The sequence below is a fragment of the Podarcis muralis genome, chromosome 2, assembly GCF_964188315.1.
Source record: "Podarcis muralis chromosome 2, rPodMur119.hap1.1, whole genome shotgun sequence".
Lineage (NCBI taxonomy): Eukaryota > Metazoa > Chordata > Lepidosauria > Squamata > Lacertidae > Podarcis > Podarcis muralis.
The window spans coordinates 20,404,327-20,426,975 of NC_135656.1; the positions used below are offsets into that span (position 1 = coordinate 20,404,327).

Genomic DNA, 22,649 nt, shown 5'->3' on the forward strand with positions numbered 1-22,649 from the left:
CATGCTAATGACCTTTAAATGGTTGTCTCACTGCAGCAAATTGAAGAGTTTTCAGATGTGAATGAAGGAGAAAAAGAAGTGATGAAATTATGGAATCTACACGTTATGAAGCACGGGTGCGTACTTAGAACTTTAAATTTATAAATTTATGAAAAGTGATTAGGTTACAATTAAAAATAAAACAACAACCCTGAAATGCTTTTAAGCATTTCACATACAGTGGTGCCTCGCAAGTCGAAATTAATCCGTTCTGCGAGTCTCTTCGTCTTGCGGTTTTTTCGTCTTGCAAAGCACGGCTATTAACGGCTTAGCGGCTTTAAGAAAAAGGAAACAAACTCGCAAGACGTTGCGTCTTGCGAAGCAAGCCCATAGGGAAATTCGTCTTGCGAAGCACCTCAAAAAACGGAAAACTCTTTCGTCTTGCGAGGCATTCGTCTTGCGGGGCACCACTGTATCTGTTATTTTAACGTTTTTTTTTATTGTGTGAACTACTGAGCATTTCAAAAACCCTACGTAGGAATTGTGGAGAAGCAAGTATTACATGACAGCATGTCTGAGCAGGATTTTGGTATTATAGGCATCTTTGGGCACCCAAATCTGTAATAATGCCTTGCATCATTTTTTATGTTACAGGTTTATTGCAGACAATCAAATGAATCATGCCTGTATGCTGTTTGTTGAAAATTATGGACACAAAATAATTAAGAAGAACTTGTGTCGAAACTTCATGCTTCACCTGGTCAGCATGCATGACTTTAACCTTATAAGCATAATGTCCATAGACAAAGCTGTTACTAAGCTTCGAGAAATGCAGCAGAAAGTGGAAAAAGGAGAGTCTGCTGCTACCACAACAACGGAGGAGATTTCTGAAGAACAAACTGGAATAACCAATGGCTGCAGTGAAACTAACACTAGGGAAAGATCCTCAGAAATGGATGCTATCTCATGTATGGCAAAACAGAATAGAAAACAGAAGATCTGAAAAGAAGAGCAAAGGGGCATTCAATGCACAAACAATGAAGTGACATTTTAAGATGCATGAACTCTTATAAGGAATTTAATATGACACACAGACTCCTAACAGGCACTGCTGGAAACAGGATTTCAACAATATGGTTCCTTTTGAGTTGATTATGCAAGTACTACATGTATATCAGTTCTAGTGGTGTAATGACAATACTCAAAGTTTGAGCATGAAGAGCAATACAATTTTTGGGAATTTTAATTATGAACTGTACTGAATTTACATAACTTGAGTATATGTAAACCAGTTTTTATATAAATATTTTTTTTAATTATTTTTTTTTGCATCTGTACCTACCATGGAGTTGAAAATTAGGGAAAGAGATTCGGACAGTTTATGCTTTGTACTTAGAAATTCCTTAGGTTAACTTTTTTGTGTGGCAAATAACACACCATTTAAAGTTTACCTTGATCTTATAGGTGTTAAACTACAGATTGCAAATTTCTAAACACTTTTTAAACATTCAGCTGTAACATAGCACTTCTTTGTCTCAAACCTTTTTTGGAAAAAAAACCAACAACCTCTGCTTTTCTCATTACAAACACAGGGGAAGTACCATATTAATTCTGTCAGTAGTCCGAACGAATCTGCAGATAACAAGGTGTACTAGATCAAAGCTTTAACCTAATCAAGCATAACTGTTGAGAGTTGTTTAATAGAATGCTTTGTTTAACACCTAGAGATTGCTTCTCGGCTTTTGGCTAAGAGATCAATTGTTAACACCTGGAGTCCATGGTAGGTAGTGCCTGGATATGTACCTATTTTGCCTATATACAGACTGTAAGATCGAAGCATGGCGTTAAAGAGAATTTTTGGTTGCTAGTTTTGAAGGGGAAATGCACTGTAAAATTAGGCCAGAAAATGTGTTGCACTTCTTATGCAAGTACTCTGTGATGTATTGCATTCAATACAGATGCTAACCTGTGCAGTCTTGCACTGCTAACACATTTTATGCACATGTTTACAGATTTTCTTTTTTCCAATGGAAAGTAGCTTCACTACTGGTACAGTATCAGCTTCAAGGGTTTATTCCAGCAAGCACTGTAGTTGAGTGGCATCGCCTCGTTTTTTAAAAAATTCTTGAATAGTTCATTTTTTCATATTCTTTATTTATAAAGGATTGATTATGTAAATACAGGTGTTTCTAATTTTTTTATTTCATTCCACCACCACAAGAAGGCAGATCCCTGTTGGTTTTTGTTTTTTGTTTGGGGTGGGGGTGGGGGTAAGCTTTGTAATGGGTTTTTTTCCAGAAATTTATAAAACTGTAAATACTGACTTTGGTCCCTAAAGATGTGTTTAACTGTGAGACTATTTAACTAATGGTGTGGATGTGATTTGTCATCCAGTATTAAGTTCTTGGTCACAGATTTGTGTCAGTAGGAAAGAGGGGGAGACTGCAGCTTTCTTTAGACTTCTCGAATTTCCTGCTCTTGAGTTGTAGCAAACTCTTATTACACCTTTGAATAGCCGGTCAAGCATTTCTCTTGGGCTTTAATTTGCTAAAGCTGTGCACATATGTAAAAAAATATATTTTAGGAGAGACGTAGTTGTAGAACTATTGCTTATGTCACTTCTTAAGCAGCCGCGCTCTTAATGCTTAAAAGGAGGCTAGCATTGTTTGCACAAAAAAGTTGGTGACCCCTCCCAAAATAGTAATGAAATTACTTCTGTCCAATAAACTTTGTATGTCATGTCAATTTATAATAAAAGCTGAGAATCCCTTTGTTTCTATTTATAATAAAGATGGATTTTCTATATGTACCCTTAATGAGACTTTCAATAAATCATGTAAACTGGGTGAACATTTGAATGGTACAGTAGATATAAAAGTGTTTAATGGACCTTTTTGTTTTTACATTAAATGTTTATTTGAAATTGGATTTTGTACATAAAGTTCAATAATATAAAATCTTCTGAGGTGTGCTATTTCTTTTTTTAAAGGTGCAACCAGGTAAGGTGTGTGTGTGTGTGTGTGTGTGAGAGAGAGAGAGAGAGAGAGAGAGATTCTGACTTGGAACCAGACATATCAAAGTTTTGAATTTGGAACAGGTATTGTGATCTGCAGCCTGATATGGACAGTTCTCTATGTATTAATTTGTGCATTATATGTTTCTTGAAATGAAGTAACTTCTGTTTATTTTCCCTTTTTACCAGCATGAAATGAGAACTGACTGTATCTCTTGAGCCTGAAATCCTTTAGTCATGGTACATGCTCTGGTTATCTTCCACTTGCTCTACTGCAATGCGCTCTATGTGGGTTTACCTTTGAAGGTGCCTTGGAAACTATAACTAATCCAGAATGTGGCTGCTAGATTGGTGACTAAATCAAAATGGGTCAAATAAAAATTGATTCATGACACCTCTATTTTTTTTCTCCCTTTGAGTGTGCAGTATTTAAATGTCTCCAGCACTCTAAATACTAATTGGAACATGTAGGAGGCTGTTGAGATGGAGAAATATTAAAAAAGTGGCACCTTTTTCTCTTACGGGAGGGGAAGGAACATTGTCACAGTCCCCCACCCTAGACATATACACGCTCCAGGCAAAAGAATTAATGTTATATCAAAACCAGGTCAATTTCTGCTAAGGAAGGGCTTCTCAAGCTATTGGATGCGGTAGTCTGGCAACTCCCCTCCCCCATTGTCGGGGACAAATACCGTATTTGGTCCCTGATTGGTCCCACCTGGTCTGGGATGTGGTGGAGTCACTGTCAAGTAGAAGCTGATGATGTTCAGGCAGGCAGGTCTGTGGGCCACCACTTTTGAGTGGCATTGTGGTAAACCACACTGGGTGTAACCTTCCCCATCCCCACTTGGTTTTTCGGGAGGATAAAAATGAAATTAGGTTGAGAAGGAGTAGGGAAGCCATGTTTGCCACCTTTAGGTCTTCTGTAGAAAAGGTGGGATGAATATAGTAAGGTAAAGGTAAGGTAAAAGACCCCTAGACGGTTAAGTCCAGTCAATGACAGCTATGGGGTGTCATTCTAAAATGGCTGATCTGAAATATTTTCAAATTAATCCATGTTGTGCTCAAGATGACAAATTCTTTAAAAAAGTAAAGGAGCCCTGGATGGTTAAGTCCAGTCAAAAGTGACTAAGGGGTGTGGCGCTCATCTCGCTTCAGGCCGACAGAGCTGGCGTTTGTTCACAGACAACTTTCTGGGTCATGTGGTCAGCATGACTAAATTGCTTCTGGCGCAGCGGAACACCGTGGCAGAAACCAGAGTGCACGGAAATGCCGTTTACCTTCCCGCTACAGTGGTACCTATTTATCTACTTGCACTGGCGTGCTTTCAAACTGCTAGGTTGGCAGGAGCTGGGGCAGAGCAACGGGAGCTCACCCTGTCGTGAGGATTCGAACCGCCGACCTGATTGGCAAGCCCAAGAGGCTCAGTGGTTTAGACCACAGCACCACCAGTGTTATTAAATATTAATGGAACAACACTAGTCAAGCAGATGGACAAACTTTTATTAAAAAGTCATAATACAAAGTACGTATGCTGAGGTAAATAGATACAAGTTTTATAAACACATTCCCTTCCCAACATTGTCTCCAAGTTTTACCTTAACACTGTATGGGTAAAATGTCTTCCAAAGGACCAAATACTTGTAAGGTATTGTTAAAGTACAAAAATATTGCAAATGTATTGGGAACCTTTCCCTTTTACATATATTTTTCACTAGCGAAGCAGTTTACCACTGGTCAATTGCTAGGTGCCTTTAATCTCCATCGAGCCTTTTGGTCCTCGTATCACCTTTATTGGTAAGTTTTCAAACCAATATTTTGCACAGTGCTGCTGTTCCCAAATACAACTCATTCACACATGCTCTCCCCCCCACCACAAAGGATTATCAATCCCAGGTAAACTCCCCCCCCTCCCCAATATGTGACGAGTCAGTCAATGGAGGAAAGGCATTCGGGCTAAATGAAAGCACCAGAACTGGTAAAACATTTATTTATGGGTCCAATGGCTAGTTTGCCCTTTGCCTCTTCCTCATTTGGGAAAACAGGGTTGGAAACTACTGTTGCAGGAGTGACGTTGAGCAACTTCAGCCACCCAGTTCTGTCTACAAGTTTTCTATGAACCAAGCACTGCGCATGCATGGACTTCTCAACTCCCGTCAGCCCCAGGCAGCACAGCCAGCGGTCAGGAATGATGGGAGCTGTAGTCCCAACAGCATATGGCAGGCCATAATTCCCCCCATGTGTGCCTTTGTGGAAGGCAGCACAGCCGCCTCCTGGTCAGAGGCACATTTACAAGCTCCAGTTCATTTATAACACATTCTAGTGCAGCGGTTCTCAACCTGTGGGTCCCCAGATGTTGGACTACAACTCCCATCATCCCTGAGCTCTGGCCTTGCTAGCTAGGGGTGATGGGAGTTGTAGTCCAACATCATCTAGGGACCCACAGGTTGAGAAAGGCTGTTCGAGAGGAAGAGGATTCCCACCCTCCAGTGTATATATCTCATGTACACACACTTGACAGCTAAATGTGAATTGGTCTTTGCTGCCACATTTTTCTACGTAACAGCAGGGTGACATCCGACAGCATTGGCCTGATCATCCAATGCGTCCTCAAAATCTTATGGGAGGTTTAGGAAACAGATCTGGAGGGGAAGGCGACTTAGCCACCTTTAACATCTCATACAGTGTTGTTGTTTGCTCCATTTCAAGTTTGCAGAGCTCTGCTAGCTTACATTAGATTTTACTATATTGCCTAGTTCTTAGAATTGCTCTAATGTAGCTCATGCCTTAATTGTGATTCCTGCATTGCGGGGGGTTGGATTAGATGATCCTCAGGGAGGGGGGTCCCTCCCAATTCTACGATGCCACCTGCGTTAACATGAGTAAGGCAGGCTGCTTGCCTGAGTGCAAGGGAAATATACTGGCATGTGGCACAAGAGAACACGACAAACCCCAGCTTTCTACTTTGAGGCCAAGGGAGTGTCGGGGGGAGCCTTTCGCTTGCAAAATGTCAACAGCCTCCATTCCGCACAGCTGTTGGGCTACAGAGAAGGTGAGCGAACCTTTAGCCCTCTGGATGTTACTGAACTACAACTCCCATCATTCTGGGACATTGGCTATGCTTGGCTATTGCTGATGGGTGTTGCCGTTAGCAACATTTGGAGGGGCAAAGATTCCCCACTAGTAGCCTTAAGGCTTCAGGACAAGGGAGAGGCCCTAACTTGGTGCAGCAAGGAGATATTGCGATCCTCTTAGGCTCCAGTTTAAGGTCACTGGAGCTCTTGTGCCAGCACCCGAGGTATCGGCAATGGCGCAGCCCTAGAGCAGCTGGGATATGCAGCAAGGTGCTTTCCTGTTTTTCATCAATGTCTTACTTTGTCTCCAACAGGATGCTGTGGTAAGCAGCCTTTGGCTGGCACTGAACAGCTACAGTTTGTGACAAGACATGTCTGTAATACTAGTTTGTACTATATTTTAAACATGAAGAAAGGGCATCTGACATCACTTGCATGGTTGAATTTGCCTAAACAAAGGGGGGGGGAGAGACCTTTGGCCTTCCAGAGCTTCCTAAATTACAAGCCACATCAGTCCCAGCAAGTATGGCCCATGACCAAGGCTAGTGGGAGTTGTAGTTCAGCAACATCTGGAGGGTCACACCTGGCCTAAACTATCATTTAGACTAGGTGCTGTTGAGACTACAACTCCCGTCATCTCTAGCTAGCAGAAGCAATGCTCAGAGATTATGGAAATTGTCCAGAAACAGCTGGACACCCAAGTTTGGGAATCCCCGGTTGAGTGCACAACTGTGCCACACAGCAGTTATTCCCTGTTTAATATCACTACCCTGTCTATGCACTGACCTTGTTACATCAGCAAAATAATAAAATCCCTGATAGATGATGCATTTACAGACACCTTTGTCTACATGGTACCTTCACTTCAGCATCATTCATGTAGCACGCTATCCTAACTAAGTTATTGCAGAGTTGTTCTTTGAACTCACGGATGGGTAAGAAAGGGCAAAGCAACTATGTATAAGAATGCTGGTTAATTCTGACTGCCGCCTACTATAGATTCCCACCCACCCACCCACAAATGCTCAGAAATTCTACAAAACCTCCTTAAAGAATGAGGGTGGCCTAATTCTTTCAGCTGAAGGACGCTGTTGAGGTCAACCCACTGACAGCCATGTGCCAGAAGTGGCCAACACAGTCACTAGCCATATATCAGACATACCCTCCCCTTCTGCTGATCAGCAGAAAAACAGGGTGGGGAGGGAGAGACAGAGATCTTTTCAATAGCATTTTTCCTGATGGGAGTACTGGGCTAGGAGAGGAACATCTCCTAGATCAGGACTTCTTCTTTTCCCTTGTAAAAAATCTCTTCTTCCTTTTGGGAGCCCCCACTGCAAGAAATGGTGTGTTCCCTCTCAGAGCCTCTAGATCAGCCGTTCTCAACCTGTGAATCCCCAGATGTTGTTGGACTACAACTCCCATCATCCCTAAGCTCTGGCCTGGCTAGCTAGGGATGATGGGAGTTGTAGTCCAACAACCTCTGGGGATTCACAGGTGGAGAACCACTACTCTAGATCTTCCTGCAATGGTACCTTAGCCAGAGGGGAAAGAGACACTTTTCGAAGGTAACGAAAATTTCCTGATCTTAACAGGCTGCTGCTACAACATGGCTTCCTGGGCAGGATTTGCCCTACAGGCTGGCCTCCCCTACTATAGAATTTCCCCTGGGAACATGTGACGTCATCTTGGTAGAGGCACTTTCTGAAGCAGGAGGTAATAATAAAGCCCAAGTTAAATATCAGCCGCTCAATGGCACTCAACTGGGCACTGCATGTTCACTGTTGGAAAGCTTATCTCTCCGTCCTGTACAATACTTTTGAATAAAAACCAAGGCACACAGGTAAAGAGATGAGACCGAGGTACTGCACATGGGGAAACACATACTTCAGCTTGCTGCAGTAAATGGGGGAGCAGGATTCAAGAAACACTAATGCCTGGTATCCAACTGACAAAAATGAAGCATTTGCTGAGTGTCTGCCCAGCAGCAGTTTACAGTACCGTTCTCTGATGAATAGGATAAGAATACAAGTAACTTTGGTCCATAAACCCTGAGCCAAAAGAACAGCACTTTAGCAAAGTTGGGCTGTTCATTAAGCGTAACCACACAGTTAAAGCACAGCAAAAGGTTCAACTCTGGCTTTTCCTCCCTTAAAATTAATAATAATAAAAATAATAAGAATAATAATACAAATTTGATAGCAACAGTGAAGGCTTGCTCCCCATTCCCCCAGATTACTCAAACACACCCATCAGTATTTTAAACTGTATCCAGTAAATAGTTCAAGTAATGTTTATCACATCGGCAGGTTGCGTTAGGGGGCTCCCTCCTGCAAAGACTCACACCAGTGTACTCAGAGCCTGCACTACTTAATCGCTGTATCACCAAGTCCAACCACTGGAGGAATGATACAGTTTAAAACCATCGGCATCATTTTAGAGGTGGAGACGTTAGAACACCAGCACCTTCCAGCCTGGATAGGAGAACGAACACCCAAAATAAAGAGAACCGCAGGACTGATCGAGTACCCAGTCAAAGACCACTTCCCTGTTGTTGGAGCCAATCGTCACTCTGAGTTTGAAGTTCCCCCCTTCATTATTATTATTGGAAGGGCCTAAATTCACAGCTTCTATGTCAAATGTCACAGCTGATCCTGAAGTAACCGCAGGCAACTGGTTTGTCATCTCTTTTCCGTTTACAAAGACAGCACCTGGAACAGGTAAGGCAAGAAACATGAGCTTTCATGGACAACAATCAACTAGACATGAAAACCCAGTAATGTCTGGATTGTGATCTGACTATTCTATCCTTCTTTGAAGCCTTGCAAACAAACTTTATAAAGGTTATTAGGCCAGCAAGAAATCAGCATTAGTTAATCGGTCCAATTTTTATTATTTATTTATTAAAAAATTTTTTTATTAAGTTTTCCATTTTAAACCAATTAAAACCAAATTAAAACATTTCAAATCACACCAAATCACAAAAAGCCAAATACAGATGCCAAATTATATATATTTTTGGCATCTGTATTTGGCTCCTGCAGCCAATCGGAAGCCACGCCTTGGTTTTTGAATGGTTTCGGGAGTAAAACGGACTCCTGGAACAGATTAAGTTCGAGAACCAAGATTCTACAAGTCTGTTCTCAAGAGCCCTACCCTTTGCTCCATAATGCGTTGATTTCATATAAATTTCCGGACTACTAGCCCTGCTAAGTCTCTTGGAGTCCTGCAGCACCCTAATGACGAATACATTTATTAAGGCGTAAGCTTTTGTGGACACAGTCCTGCTTTGTCACGATGCACGAAGTGAAATGTTAGTTGGCAGGTAAATAATGGGGAAAACTGTAAGGTGGGAGTTGAATGCCATTGAGAGGCAAAAATGGAAGTCAGCGATAATTAAATGTGTGTTAAATAGGCACACTTTCTGCTGAGGCTATCAGCACCCAGGGACACCCCCTCCATCATGCTCCAGCCAAGAGCCGCTGCTATGGATATAAAGCTAAGTTATATTGTATTTCAGGCATAGGCAAACTCAGCCCTCCAGGTGTTTTGGGACTACAATTCCCATCATCCCTGACCACTGGTCCTGTTAGCTAGGGATGATGGGAGTTGTAGTCCCAAAACAGCTGGATGGCTGAGTTTGCCTATGCCTGTTGTATTTGAATGAAGCTGCCTTGGGAGAAGGTTGTGCCCTGAAGAGAGACTTATAAATTTCCCGTTGCTGTTTGGAGGTCACCAGGTTGGGAGGTGGCTCCCAAATTTTTGAAGCTTCACCTTCGAAAGCAGGATATAAATTTTCCGAAATAAAAATAAAACGAGTAAGTTCTAAAAATAAACAAATTTACAGTTCTAAGGTTTTATATAGTTCTGGAATTTGTAGACTATATTAGAGGGCAGAAGAGGGCTATATCTGGGATAAATCAGATTATTTTTCATTTAAGAAAAGTTGTGCAAGTGAATTCTTGGGCAACTCACCGTTGGTGCTCACGCAAACTGCTTTATCTCTCTGCAGGGAATCAGCGCCATTCTGCTGCGCCACACAAACACCTATACTGTCTTTTTTGTCCGGCTGACCAACTGTTTCAATTCTGAGGAGAAAGTCAGATGCATTTTGAGGTATTAATATAAATTGTACGAGTTTTTATCAATGATAATGCATGTTTCTTATGGTATCAGCGCACACCCACACCCTGAAAATTATGGCAACAATGTTGACGTTGGCGTTTGCCTCAGTTCATCGGCAGTAAATTGGTAGAGGGAACTTTATTGCTGAATCTGTGGCTCGTTGGAACGGCTGCCTCTTTGTTAAAGTGGAGCAAACTAAAGCAAAAAAAAACACCAATTCATAAAATCTCTCTAGGTGAGGGTTTGCCCATTCATTCTCAGCACATGGAGCCACACTATGTGCAACTCATTCAGCACTGAAGTAAACTGGCAAAACTGTGACAGCTCAGGGTATAAGCTGATCCAATGTATTCATGGGGTCATGTGCCATTTTGGATATAGGCACATCTAAGAATGTTGAACTATCACACAGATAAAGAGATGACATTCAAAGTGCTGAGGGATCACATTAGGAAAGAGACCCAAATTATTATTACTTATTAATTAATTAAATTAAATTTTGTATACTGCCCTATTAGAAAAAATGTAAAGGGCCCCTGGATGGTTAAGTCCAGTCAAAGGCAACTATGGGATTGTGGTGCTCAACTCGCTTTCAGGTTGAGGGAGCCGGCATTCACCCACAGACAGCTTTCCGGGTCATGTGGCCAGCATGACTAAACCACTTCTGGCACAATGGAACACCGTGACGGAAACCAGAGTGCACGGAAATGCTGTTTACCTTGCTGCTACAGTGGTACCTATTTATCTACTCGCACTGGCGTGCTTTCGAACTGCTAGGTTGGCAGGAGCTGGGACAGACCAACGGGAGCTCACTCCATCGTGGGGATTTGAACCGCTGACCTTCCGATCGGCAAGCCCAAGAGGCTCAGTGGTTTAGACCACAGCGCCACCAGTGTATAGTAAGTCAATAGTAATGGAATAACACTTGTCAAGCAGATGGACAAACTTTTATTAAAAAGTCATAATACAAAGTACGTATGCTGAGGTAAATAGATACAAGTTTTATAAACACATTCCCTTCCCAACATTGTCTCCAAGTTTTACCTTAACACTGTATGGGTAAAATGTCTTCCAAAAGACCAAATACTTGTAAGGTATTGTTAAAGTACAAAAATATTGCAAATGTATCGGGAACCTTTCCTACAGTGGTACCTATTTACCTACTTGCACTTTTGGCGTGCTTTGGAACTGCTAGGTTGGCAGGAACTGGGGCAGAGCAACAGGAGCTCATCCAGTCATGGGGATTCGAACCACCGACCTTCTGATCAGTGGTTTATACAACAACGCCACCCGTGTCCCATTAACCCTATACACTACACCCACAGGTCTTAGGGTAGTTCTCAGAATAAAATGACGATATAAAAACACAAAATACTCAAAACAAAAACAACCCAATATTTGGCCACATCATGTACCTAGACCCCCAGGCAAACAACCACAGGTGCTTTTTTTAAATATTCTAATATTCTTACAGTTTTAGACAGTTTTTTTTAATTTAAAGAAAAACAACATTTTTCAAGTTTTAATTACTCTAGTATTCATTCTGATTCGAGTTAAATAACCCATTTATCTTCCCATTTCATCAATGCGTCATAAGCACAGCTATGTGAAAACACTGCATTATCCTTGTTCAGAGGGTTATTAATGGGGAAGGGCAGACATCATTCTTTTTCCCCTTTCAAAAAAAATCCCCACTATTCGTGGAAGAATGTTATCTGGCTGACCAATGAGACAAAACACCTGCAGATTGGACCTATTCAAGAAGAGGAGCACATTTACAGCCCTGCTTCTTGCCGGTTAAACATACCAGGGAAGTTGTAGAGATTGATCATAGTGGCAGACATAAAAGAAAACCCACCAGTTTATTTTAGAGATGACGCAATTTCCTATAGCCTGCAATGAAAGCAAACTGGATATGGAACATGTGCCGAGCGATAAGTATCGCTTGAAATTTTCAGGAGGAAATTACATTGGTTTTGCTTGCTTTATTATTATTTTTTTAAAGGACAGGTTGGGCAATAATGAGTCGCCTGTCAAGACATTTTGAGTACAGCTCAAAATTGTAGCTATATTGCACTGCGAATACTCCCACCAAGCTTTCCTGTCTCCCAAGAGCCAAAAATGTGTGTTGCAAAATGGGGGGCAGCGTACGGAAAACCTAAATCTCTTCCATCTGGAAGCAATCTAGCTCTCTTTGGAAAAGCAAACCCGAGAATTACAATCAGATTTTGTCAGCCAATGTTGTTGGGTTTTTAAATGTTTTTTTAAAAATACTATTTTAAACTTCTGCACTTATTTATAGCCATTGGTTCAGATGTGCTTCGAAGTGAATGTTCTACATTAAACCAGACACCATTGTCTACTCTTGCAGGAGCTCTCTAGGATCTAACGCAGGCAGAGAAGAGTTTTTTCCTAATTGTTGTTGTTTCTTTAGTCATTTAGTTGTGTCTGACTCTTTGTGACCCCATGGACCACAGCACGCCAGGCACTCCTGTCTTCCACTGCCTCCCATCCCACTGCCCCACTCACAGTTGTGAATAGTATTCTCACATTATGAATGATCCATGTCACCGTTAAGAAAAAGTGGTTGGAACAGGCCAGTATATATATGTGGACTGTCCCTGGATAAAGTTACTTTTCTTCTTTAAGTCCTCAGAGTTCTTAACCTAGCTCAAGGTTGTCATCTGATCTAGCCAGATGTTTAACTGAGAATCAATCACAGTCAGTCCATCATTTGGAAAAGAAAAGAAAAAGACTTTTAGAGCCATCTTGCCCCCAAAAAGCAACTAGACATTCCAATTTGGCAACTGTAACCTTGGTTTAAAGAGCCACATGGTGCCTAGATTATATATCTTGAGTTTCTAACACTGCCCTTGGTGCTACAGGTTTGCCCCTTTTGTGCTCAAGGAATGCTGGGTAAAATAAGGCAACGGTTAGGAATGCTGGGTAAAATCAGACAATGTGTCAAACTGAGTCAAGACAACAGGTGGCCAGATCTCTCAAGGACATAGCTGTCAACTTACAGATTTGAAAATAAGGGACCAGCAGCCTCAAAAATAAGGGATCCACAGCCAAAATAAGGGATTTTCTGACTACGGGTATGTTCAACTTCTGAGCCCCTCCGAGCCAAAGGCAGAAAGCCCAGCCAGCAGCCAAACAAAGCCTCAAGCGGTGGTTCCCACAGCGCAGCAACCCGGCAAAGGGGATGCAGCAAGGAAAACCACCGTCACCTCTCCGCTGGGAAGCGCTGAGCAAAGACGAGTCCCCAGGCAACGCGGCCGATTTGATCGGCACAAGGCATGCAAGCTCCACCCCCCAGTCGTTCTTAGACTCCTTATTGGGTGAGCAATGCAGCCAAGCAACACAGTTGGAGCCTCCCTCCTCCCTGGCCGGCAGGGAGGGAGGGAGGGAGGGAGGGAGGGAGGGAGGGAGAGGAGCTGCTTCCTTTGAAACCCGGGAAAATTAAGGGACATCATCAATAAGGGACAGCAGCGGGACACAGCGCTGGGATAAGGGACTTTCCCGCCAGATAAGGGACGGTTGACAGCTATGCTCAAGGAAGAAAGAAACAAATGCAAGCACACACACAAAATCCTGCTGGGGAAAACATGCTGTGGCACGTTAGCTAAGCAAAATGACTTACCGGAATGTCAATGTCTGACCGCAATAGTAGGTTGGAGCCCTGGAGTATAGCACCCCGCCCACTTGTGAATCATTTCGAAGCGCAATGTTTCTTCGGCTGCTTAAGCTGTAGCCTTCAAAGCCAGGCGTCCATTCTAACAAAGGAAGGGCAAACAGGAACTAGCACGCACGTGCACATTACTCAGAGGTGCAAGGTGGCCGTGCGATGCAACACAGCCTTCCCAGGATGTTGGGACCCCAGCTCACCACCCAGGAAAAGAGGGACTGCAGCTCTCATGTTTAGAGAACATTTGTCTGCACTCCAAAATGGGAAGACTGCATTATTTTGAAGTTGGGGTGGGGGTGGGGACTCCACACCAGCAGCGTTACAAAGATGGCAATCTCTGTTCCTAAACACACCTACATCCGGACCCAGATACGTCCACTCACAGAGAAGTCCCACTGGAATCCAACTGAGCAGGATCCAACTGAGTCCTGTCGGGGGAAGTCCTCTGCAAGTCCTTGCATCAATTGGGCATCAAGATGGTAATTATATTAATAATGACCCGAAAGACCTACGTTGGCTCCCAGTACATTTCCAAGCACAATTCAAAGTGTTGGTGCTGACCTTTAAAGCCCTAAACGGCCTTGGCCAAGTATACCTGAAGGAGAGTCTCCACCCCCATCGTTCAGCCCGGACACTGAGGTCCAGCTCCGATGGCCTTCTGGCGGTTCCCTCACTGCAAGAAGTGAGGTTACAGGGAAACAGGCAGAGGGCCTTCTTGGTGGTGGCGCCTGCTCTGTGGAACGCCCTCCCATCAGATGTCAAGGAAATAAACAACTATCTGACTTTTAGAAGACATCTGAAGGCAGCCCTGTATTGGGAAGTTTTTCATGTTTGATTATGTTTCTGTATATGCTGGAAGCCACCCAGAGTGGCTGGCGCAATCTAGTCAGATGGGCGGGATAGATATAGTAAATAATAATAATAATAATAAATACGAAGAATAATACCATGGGGCACCAAGGTGGAACGACCAGTCTGAGAAACACTCCACGGGCTCCATTCTTGGCGGCCATCTCCTCGTGCACAGACCCTGAACTGGTAATCGACATTGGGATCAATATGGAGCACTATGAATTCTGTGTCCGAGCCGACATACACATCTTCAAAGTGGCTGGCCGTACTCTTCCGATACTGGAGCCTGTAATCTTGTGGCACAAAGTCCTCATCGACCTGAAACAGAGCCCAGTTATTGGATTAACACACTGCCTTTAATCTTCCTCCAATTCAACTATCTTGCTAGCTCTCCGAAGTGCAACGTTGTCAAGGTAATATTGCAAAGCAGCAACACGTTATTTTTGCTGGCTCAGGGTCACACGGGTCAGGAAGTCCTGAAGAGACCTCTCCCAAGGGGAAGGAGGGCAACACAAGCTCTCATGTCACAGCAGCGAAAGGAGAAAAAAAATTCAGCGGTAACTGCATTCTGCAGCAAATAAATAAATTGGGGTGCCCAGAAAGTTCAATTGTGTGTTCTGAATAAAATAATGTACAGATAATCATGCAAACTGATGTTCGATTTGCATAAGGGACTTAGCTTGCATGTTTCATTTGAACTCACTCTTTGTAATTTTTGTGGAAAGAAAAAGAAACAGGTATGGGGGCTCCAAGAACCAGTTTAGACAAGCATTCCACTGAACTTTAAACTATCTGATCCAACTGTTTTAATTGTATTTTGAGTCGGTTTAATTGCTATGCTTCTGAAAGGGCTGTTTTTTACTGTATGGTTTTTAATGATTTATTGAGGGCATTGTTTTATTGTGAAATTTAATTATGTCGTGTTTTTAAAACACAAAACAAAACAAGTAATTTATTTTATACTGCTTAGAAGCTATTTTGACATGCAAATGGCATATAAGTAAATAAACAAACAACCTGTGAAGTTTCAGAAGGAAAAGGACGGAACAAAGGAGAATGGCAGTCAAGAATGGCAAGAAATCGCAAGGAAGGGAAAAGGAAGCCATGCAGACCACCAAAGTCTCCCTTGAACACTGGAGTTTCATTGACTGCAGCAATAAATCCTGTCGGAGGCAAAGAAGACCAGGAAGCAGCTGGTGACATGATGGTCCTATTTTATTACTGCATTGACTATCCTTATGGAGTTGTGTTTTCTTTAACGGGTTGTTGAGGGTGGTTACTATTGTATTGCATTTGTATTCTGCTCTCCTATACAGCAATGTTATGTGTAATGTTCCTAACCTTGGCCTAAAGACGCAATATAATAATAATAATAATAATAATAATAATAATAATAATAATAATAATTTAAATAAATCAATATGTGAACATTGTAGCTGTTTGCAATCATTAGCGAGATATCTGTCTTCACTCACTATGTAGGCTGGCTACTTCTTTTTTTAAAAGCAAACAGTTATCCAAAAATGCAGTGCATATCTGTTTAGGGAACCATCTCAAAGTAGGCATTTGTAAGCCACACAATCATGGAGTTAAAAACTGCTACTTGTAATATGAATTCATGAGAAAGTCTTTAATTTGTGGAGAAGCTTCCTGAGTCTATGAAATATGAAGCAATGAAATATACTGTAATTTCAAAAGGGGAATAATTTGGGTCAATGCAGAGAGAGGAAGGCATCTTTTCTGTACCCTTCTTCTTATAGACTTTGCTTATAGATGCTGCAAGTTAATTTTGGTTTTGCAAAGAACTTCAAGAAGTCTGCAGAAACTGTCTAAAACATTCCAAGGCAAAGCAGAAAAAGACAGATTTTTGAAAACATGTAACGTGAAGAATATCATAGCCAGCTAATGCTACACCCCACTTACCCAGGAGTAAGCTCCCCTGAATTCAACAGGACTTACTCCTGAGTATACCTGGTTAGGATTGGACTTTCAGTCTATGAGGTCAGAGTAACTGCAAACTGTCTTGCCTGAGAATCAATAATCACAAACTGTCTTAAAGGTAAAGGGACCCCTGACCGTTAGGTCCAGTCGCAGACGACTCTGTGGTTGTGGCGCTCATCTCGCTTTACTGGCCAAGGGAGCAGGCATACAGCTTCCAGGTCATGTGGCCAGCATGACTAAGCCGCTTCTGGCAAACCAGAGCAGCGCACGGAAATGCCATTTACCTTCCCGCCAGAGCGGTACCTATTTATCTACTTGCACTTTGACATGCTTTCGATCTGCTAGGTTGGCAGGAGCAGGGACCGAGAAACGGGCGCTCACCCCGTCGCAGGGATTCGAACCGCTGACCTTCTGATCGGCAAGCCCTAGGCTCTGTGGTTTAACCCACAGTGCCACCCGCTTAAATGCCATTTACCTTCCCGCTGGAGCGGTACCTATTTATCTACTTGCACTTTGTGTGCTTTCGAACTGCTAGGTTGGCAGGAGCAGGGACCGAGCAACGGAGCTCACCCCGTTGCGGGGATTCGAACTGCCGACCTTCTGATCGGCACAAGTCCACAAGTCCTAGGTTCTGTCGTTTAACCCACAGCGCCACTCGCTTAAATGAAAGTGATTAAAGCACAAACAAAAAGAAAGTGAGTGCATATTGGAGACTGATCTTGAAAAGGCTCTTTTCCACCAACCTTGCACCACTTAACAATGATGCCCCCAGGCTTCTCAATCAGCTCTTCTATCTGTATTGGTGGTCGAGATGCTACTGCCCCATGGTTAAAGATCTGATTTCTCACTACTGTAAGGAGAGTGTCATCCAGTTGTGCAGATAAACAAGGTACATCAACCAAGGATGGTACTTCTGGCAAACTAGAGAGACAGAGAGAGAGAGACTATTCAGTACTGCTAGTAACTTGATAAGCAACTGTTTTCAAAGAATCAACAAAGGTTTGGCGCTCTTGATTTGATTACAGAGTCAGAATTTACAAGAGAGTGCACATGTATTTGATTATCTCCACAACCTCAAAAAGCCTTTTACAAAACCCAAAATTTAGCCTACTCGAGTTTCACAGTAACCTCTTCTGAAATCCAGGCATTTCAAATGATGGTCAGACTGTGTTTTGAGCTGGAAGGTTAAATGCTGCTATGAACACCAGTCTTGCTAGTTCATGTACTAACAGGCCAGGGAAGTCTAAACCAGCGTTGCCCAACCTTGTACCTTCCAGATGTTCTGGACTACAGCTCCCATCAGTCCCAAAAACATTTGGAGGGCACCGGGTCAGGAAAGGCTGGTCTAGACTGTACCCTTTTTTAAAGAAAAGAGGTGTTTCTCATTCAGATCAACTGTCCTAAATTGGGAAAACCCTGACACCCATTATCAGCCAGTCACACCACAAGTATCAAACTTCCACCCTCAATTCACGGCTCTTACCCAGGGTCAGCAAACTTTTTCAACAGGGGGCTGGTCCACTGTACCTCAGACCTTGTGGGGGGGCCGGACTATAGTTTGGAGAAAAAGAATAACGAATTCCTATGCCCCACAAATAACCCAGAGATGCGTTTTAAATAAAAGGACACATTCTACTCATGTAAAAACACATTGATTCCTGGACCGTCCGCAGGCCGGATTGAGAAGGCGATTGGGCCGGATCCGGCCCCCGGGCCTTAGTTTGCCTACCCATGCTCTTACCTATCCAGCTGAATATGCAATGCCTTTTTGGTAAAGCTGCAAAGCTTGTCACTCTCCTCCCCTGTTACACCATGGATGACAGTTTCTCCTGGAATAAAAAATAAAAATTAAGAGGTTCCTATTGAGAAAAGTGGTGCTGTGGTGTAAACCACTGAGGCTTGGGCTTGCCGACTGGAAGGTTGGTGGTTCGAATCCCCGCAACGGGATGAGCTCCTGTTGTTCCATCCCAGCTTCTGCCAACCTAGCAGTTCGGAAGCACATCAAAGGGCAAGTAGATAAACAGGTACCGCTCTGGCGGGAAGGTAAACAGCGTTTCTGAGCACTGCTCTGCTTTCGCCAGAAGCGGCTTAGTCATGCTGGCCACATGACCTGGAAAAAACTATCTGCGGACAAATGTCGGCTCCCTCGGCCAGTAAAGCGAGATGAGCGCCGCAACCCCAGAGTCGTTCACGACTGGACTTAATGGTCAGGAGCCCTTTACATATTTTTTTTATTGAGAAAAGGCAACCCTGACCTGGAGGCAGCAACTGGACACATGCAACATTCAATTCTGCATCAGAAGGTATTTCTACAACAGATGTAATGGCTCCAGAGGCTAGGACCCAATCCAGTGAATTCAACTTACAAGAAATGAGATTATGACTAAACTTCAGGAAGAACTTTCCAGCAGTAAGAACGGACTCCTATGAGAGGTGGTCGACTCCCTTCCTTGGAGGTTTTTAAGCAGAGGTTGGATGGTAATCTGTCATGTATGATATAGCTGAGATTCTTGCATTGCAGGGGCTTGGACTAGATAGTCCTCAAGATTCATTTCAACTCTATAATTCTATTGTAGAGAGCCCATCCGGTTTGGGGAACGAAGGCTCCAGCATCCTTTCAGAGGCCTGGTATCTCCTTCCCAAAGCCAGAGGAACTTCTGCCTGGCTGAGGGAGAGAGGTGCGATGCTCACGCATGTGATGTCAAGACGTCACGTGCAGGACGTCCCCCCACCTCAGAAAAAAGAACCCTTGCAAGCTGGTGCCTCTGGCCCTAATTGTTCACCTGCAAAAAAATTCACCGCACGCCACTGCCATCATCCCTGCCCATTGGCCATGCTGGCTGAGTCTGATGGGAGTTGGGGAAGGCCAATCTAGCACAATGACCTTAGCTGATGCCATGTGCACCTTAAATGAAATAGAACTATTGTGTGTGCGGAGGGCGTGTTGCACATAAACATCCGCATGCATAGAAAGCATGTGCGAAGGGGGTCTTGCAGCAGCTAATCCCATCCCCTCACCAAGGATGTGTGTGGGTGTACCAATCAGAGACCCTGCATGCTTGGCAGTCATGTGGACAGGCTCCAAGTGCATAACGCCGTATTTTTCGCTCTATAAGACGCACCAGACCACAAGACGCACCTAGTTTTTGGAGGAGGAAAACAAGAAAAAAAATATTCTGAATCTCAGAAACCAGAACAGCAAGAGGGATCGCTGCGCAGTGAAAGCAGCAATCCCTCCTCTTGCTGTTCTGGCTTCTGGGATAGCTGCGCAGCCTGCATTCGCTCCATAAATCTAACCCGGAAGATCTGAATGACTTTCGTCCAGTAGCACTCACACCTATAATCATGAAGTGCTTTGAAAAGCTGGTACGAAATTATGTCATTGCCTGCCTACCAGAGGGACTGGACACATTCCAATTTGCTTATAAAACGAAAAGATCGACAGAGGACGCTGTGGCGATTGCCCTCCATGCCGTTCTTGCACATTTGGAGCAGCGGGGGGGTTATGCCAGACTGCTTTTTTTAGATTTCAGCTCGGCATTTAATACCATTATACCACAACGTCTGATGTCTAAACTGGAAGATCTGGGGCTTCCGTTATCACTTTGTGGGTGGATATTGGACTTTTTGTCAGACCGCCCCCAGAGGGTTCGGTTGGGCCCTTATACCTCTAGTATGCTTAAGACTAACACAGGAACACCACAGGGATGCGTACTCAGTCCGCTCCTATACATTCTCTACACGTACGATTGTGTCGCTGCTCACCCTAGTAATAGGGTTGTCAAATTTGCAGATGACACAACCGTGATTGGGCTCATCTCTGAAAGGGAGGGTGAAACGGACTATAGAGATGAGGTGGAGCGGCTGACAGAGTGGTGCAGAGCTAACAACTTGCTCATAAATACAAGGAAGACAAAGGAGCTTGTGGTGGACTTCAGGAGACAGAAGAGCAATGTCCAGCCACTTTTGATTGATGGGGTCTGTGTGGAGAGGGTAACAACGTTCAGATTTTTGGGCATTGAATTACAAGAGGATCTGTCCTGGAGTGTCAACACAAGGGGGCTTGTGAAGAAGGCGCAGCAGAGACTGTACTTTTTGAGAATTCTAAGGAAAAACCATCTTCCGCAGAAACTGCTGCTTGCCTTCTATCACTGTGCCATTGAGAGCGTGCTCACTTATGGCTTATGTGTGTGGTACGGAAGCTGTACTACCCAGGACAGGATGGGGTTGTGCAGAGTTGTTAAGGCAGCAGAGAGCATTGTTGGCTGCCCACTCTCCACCTTAGAGCAGATTTATGCCACAAGGTGCCATAGGAAGGCACTGGACATAGTAAAAGATCCATCGCATCCTGGTCACTGTCTCTTCGAGCTCCTGCCGTCGGGACGGAGATACAGGACGATGAAGACAAGAACGAGCCGTCTTAAGAACAGCTTCTTCTCCAGAGCGATCTCGGCCCTGAATGGGAAGCCTGGACTTTGAAAGTCATCTAATCTTCCTTGCTGTATTATACTGTATTGTTTTAATTAGTGTTTTTATAGTTGTTTTGATTTTGTGTGGAGTGCCCCCTACCTGGGTGGATGGAGCAGCCAAGTAATTTCGTTGTCCCCGAGAGGGGGCAATGACAATAAAGATATTATTATTATTATTATTATTATTATTATTAGACGCACACACATTTCCCCTTACTTTTTAGGAGGGAAAAAGTGAGTCTTATAGAGCAAAAAATACGGTGTCATAGGTGCATTTGGTTCCTTCCACCCAAGGGAGGAGCCAATTGAGATTCTACATCGCTTGGAGGTGTCTTGTATGTTTATATTGGTACCTAAGCATGAGCAGTCAATTGTCACCTAAGATGCAGGGGCATCATTGGCAGAGGAGTGGGGCAAGACAGTGTAATCTCTGCATGTGTGCTGTAAACAAGTGAGGGGTTTTTTTGGGGAGCCCCCATGCTCAAAAAGAACTGGCATGTTTTTAAGACGGCCTCCTACCTTCCCGGAGGAGTTCATCAGCAGTGCCAACACCCTGTTCTATTAGCTTTCGGCACTCGTCCAATGGTTTGATGCTCTCCTCTTCGATGGCATCCACTTCTTGTAGCAAGGACACCAACCGCTCATCCAGAAGCTTCCTCAAGGTCCCTTTCAAGTCGTTAAAATGCTGCTCAAGTACATCCCTTGTCAGTGCCGCACTCTCTTTGATCTGGAAGGAGACAAAAGGCATGAGAGGCCGGGCCAACTAGGGCAGGGCCAAAACCAATCGGCCTCTTGCCATTCAGAATTTGTTGCACCTTGGTTTTTGAACAGAATGCGTTCCAGAAGTCCGTTCAACTTCTGAAATGTTCAAGAAGCAAGGCACAGCTTCCGATTGGCTGCAGGAGCAGTTCTGCAGGAGCGTACTGCAGCCAATCGGAAGCCGCGCTGGACGTTCAGCTTCAGAGGCAATGTTCGCAAACCGGAACACCTGCGTCCAGGTTTGCAGCGTTCGATTTCCAAGTTGTTCGTGAGCTAAGCTGTTCAAAAACCAAGGTATGACTGTAGTAACATCACAGGGTGCAGGAGAGCTCTCAAATCCATGTAGTACAACAGAGAAAAATTACAGGAATACAATTATCATCATCATTAATTTAATTATTTATACCTGTCAGAAAACGAGAATGAACAGCCCAATCGGTATTCCTAAATCTAAGAAACAAGGTCTCCAAAGTAAAAACCACTTCCCCTCTCAAAGTTACGGTTAGCTCCATGGGGAGGGGGGAAGAGACATATCCCCCTCCCCAGGCAGTTTAACAGCTGGTTTGGGGAGCAGGGCTGTAAACACATTTGTAAGCACTTTGTGAGACTACAATTTTATTCATTTATTTTCATAACCCATGTTCTTGAATACACAGACATCTTGACATTTTGTGCTGATCCCTACAAACTATTTTAACAATACGATTTAGACTCGAGAAATGGCACAGGAAGGAACAGCATCTCCCCCTCTC

The 22,649-nt window shown here is 43.6% G+C and overlaps 2 protein-coding genes across 4 annotated transcripts in view; one reads left to right on the forward strand and one right to left on the reverse strand.

The window, feature by feature from the left end:
- The window catches only part of SUZ12 (SUZ12 polycomb repressive complex 2 subunit), a 33,580-nt gene extending 32,282 nt beyond the window's left edge, over nt 1–1,298 (forward strand). For all 3 annotated transcript variants that reach the window (XM_028711492.2, XM_028711502.2, XM_077923969.1), the window contains 2 exons: nt 37–116; nt 634–1,298. In XM_028711492.2, the coding sequence (XP_028567325.2) occupies nt 37–116; nt 634–982 (429 nt within the window). In that variant the 3' untranslated portion in view covers nt 983–1,298. The remainder of the gene's footprint in view (nt 1–36; nt 117–633) is intronic.
- A 3,181-nt stretch (nt 1,299–4,479) lies between these two features.
- CRLF3 (cytokine receptor like factor 3) overlaps nt 4,480–22,649 on the reverse strand; it is a 28,686-nt gene continuing 10,516 nt past the window's right edge. Inside the window, exons 2-8 of the mRNA XM_028711514.2 lie at nt 21,658–21,865; nt 18,411–18,498; nt 17,413–17,590; nt 14,824–15,046; nt 13,832–13,964; nt 10,039–10,151; nt 4,480–8,774 (exon numbers count right to left, since the gene is read on the reverse strand). Of these exons, the coding sequence (XP_028567347.2) occupies nt 8,515–8,774; nt 10,039–10,151; nt 13,832–13,964; nt 14,824–15,046; nt 17,413–17,590; nt 18,411–18,498; nt 21,658–21,865 (1,203 nt within the window). The 3' untranslated portion in view covers nt 4,480–8,514. The remainder of the gene's footprint in view (nt 8,775–10,038; nt 10,152–13,831; nt 13,965–14,823; nt 15,047–17,412; nt 17,591–18,410; nt 18,499–21,657; nt 21,866–22,649) is intronic.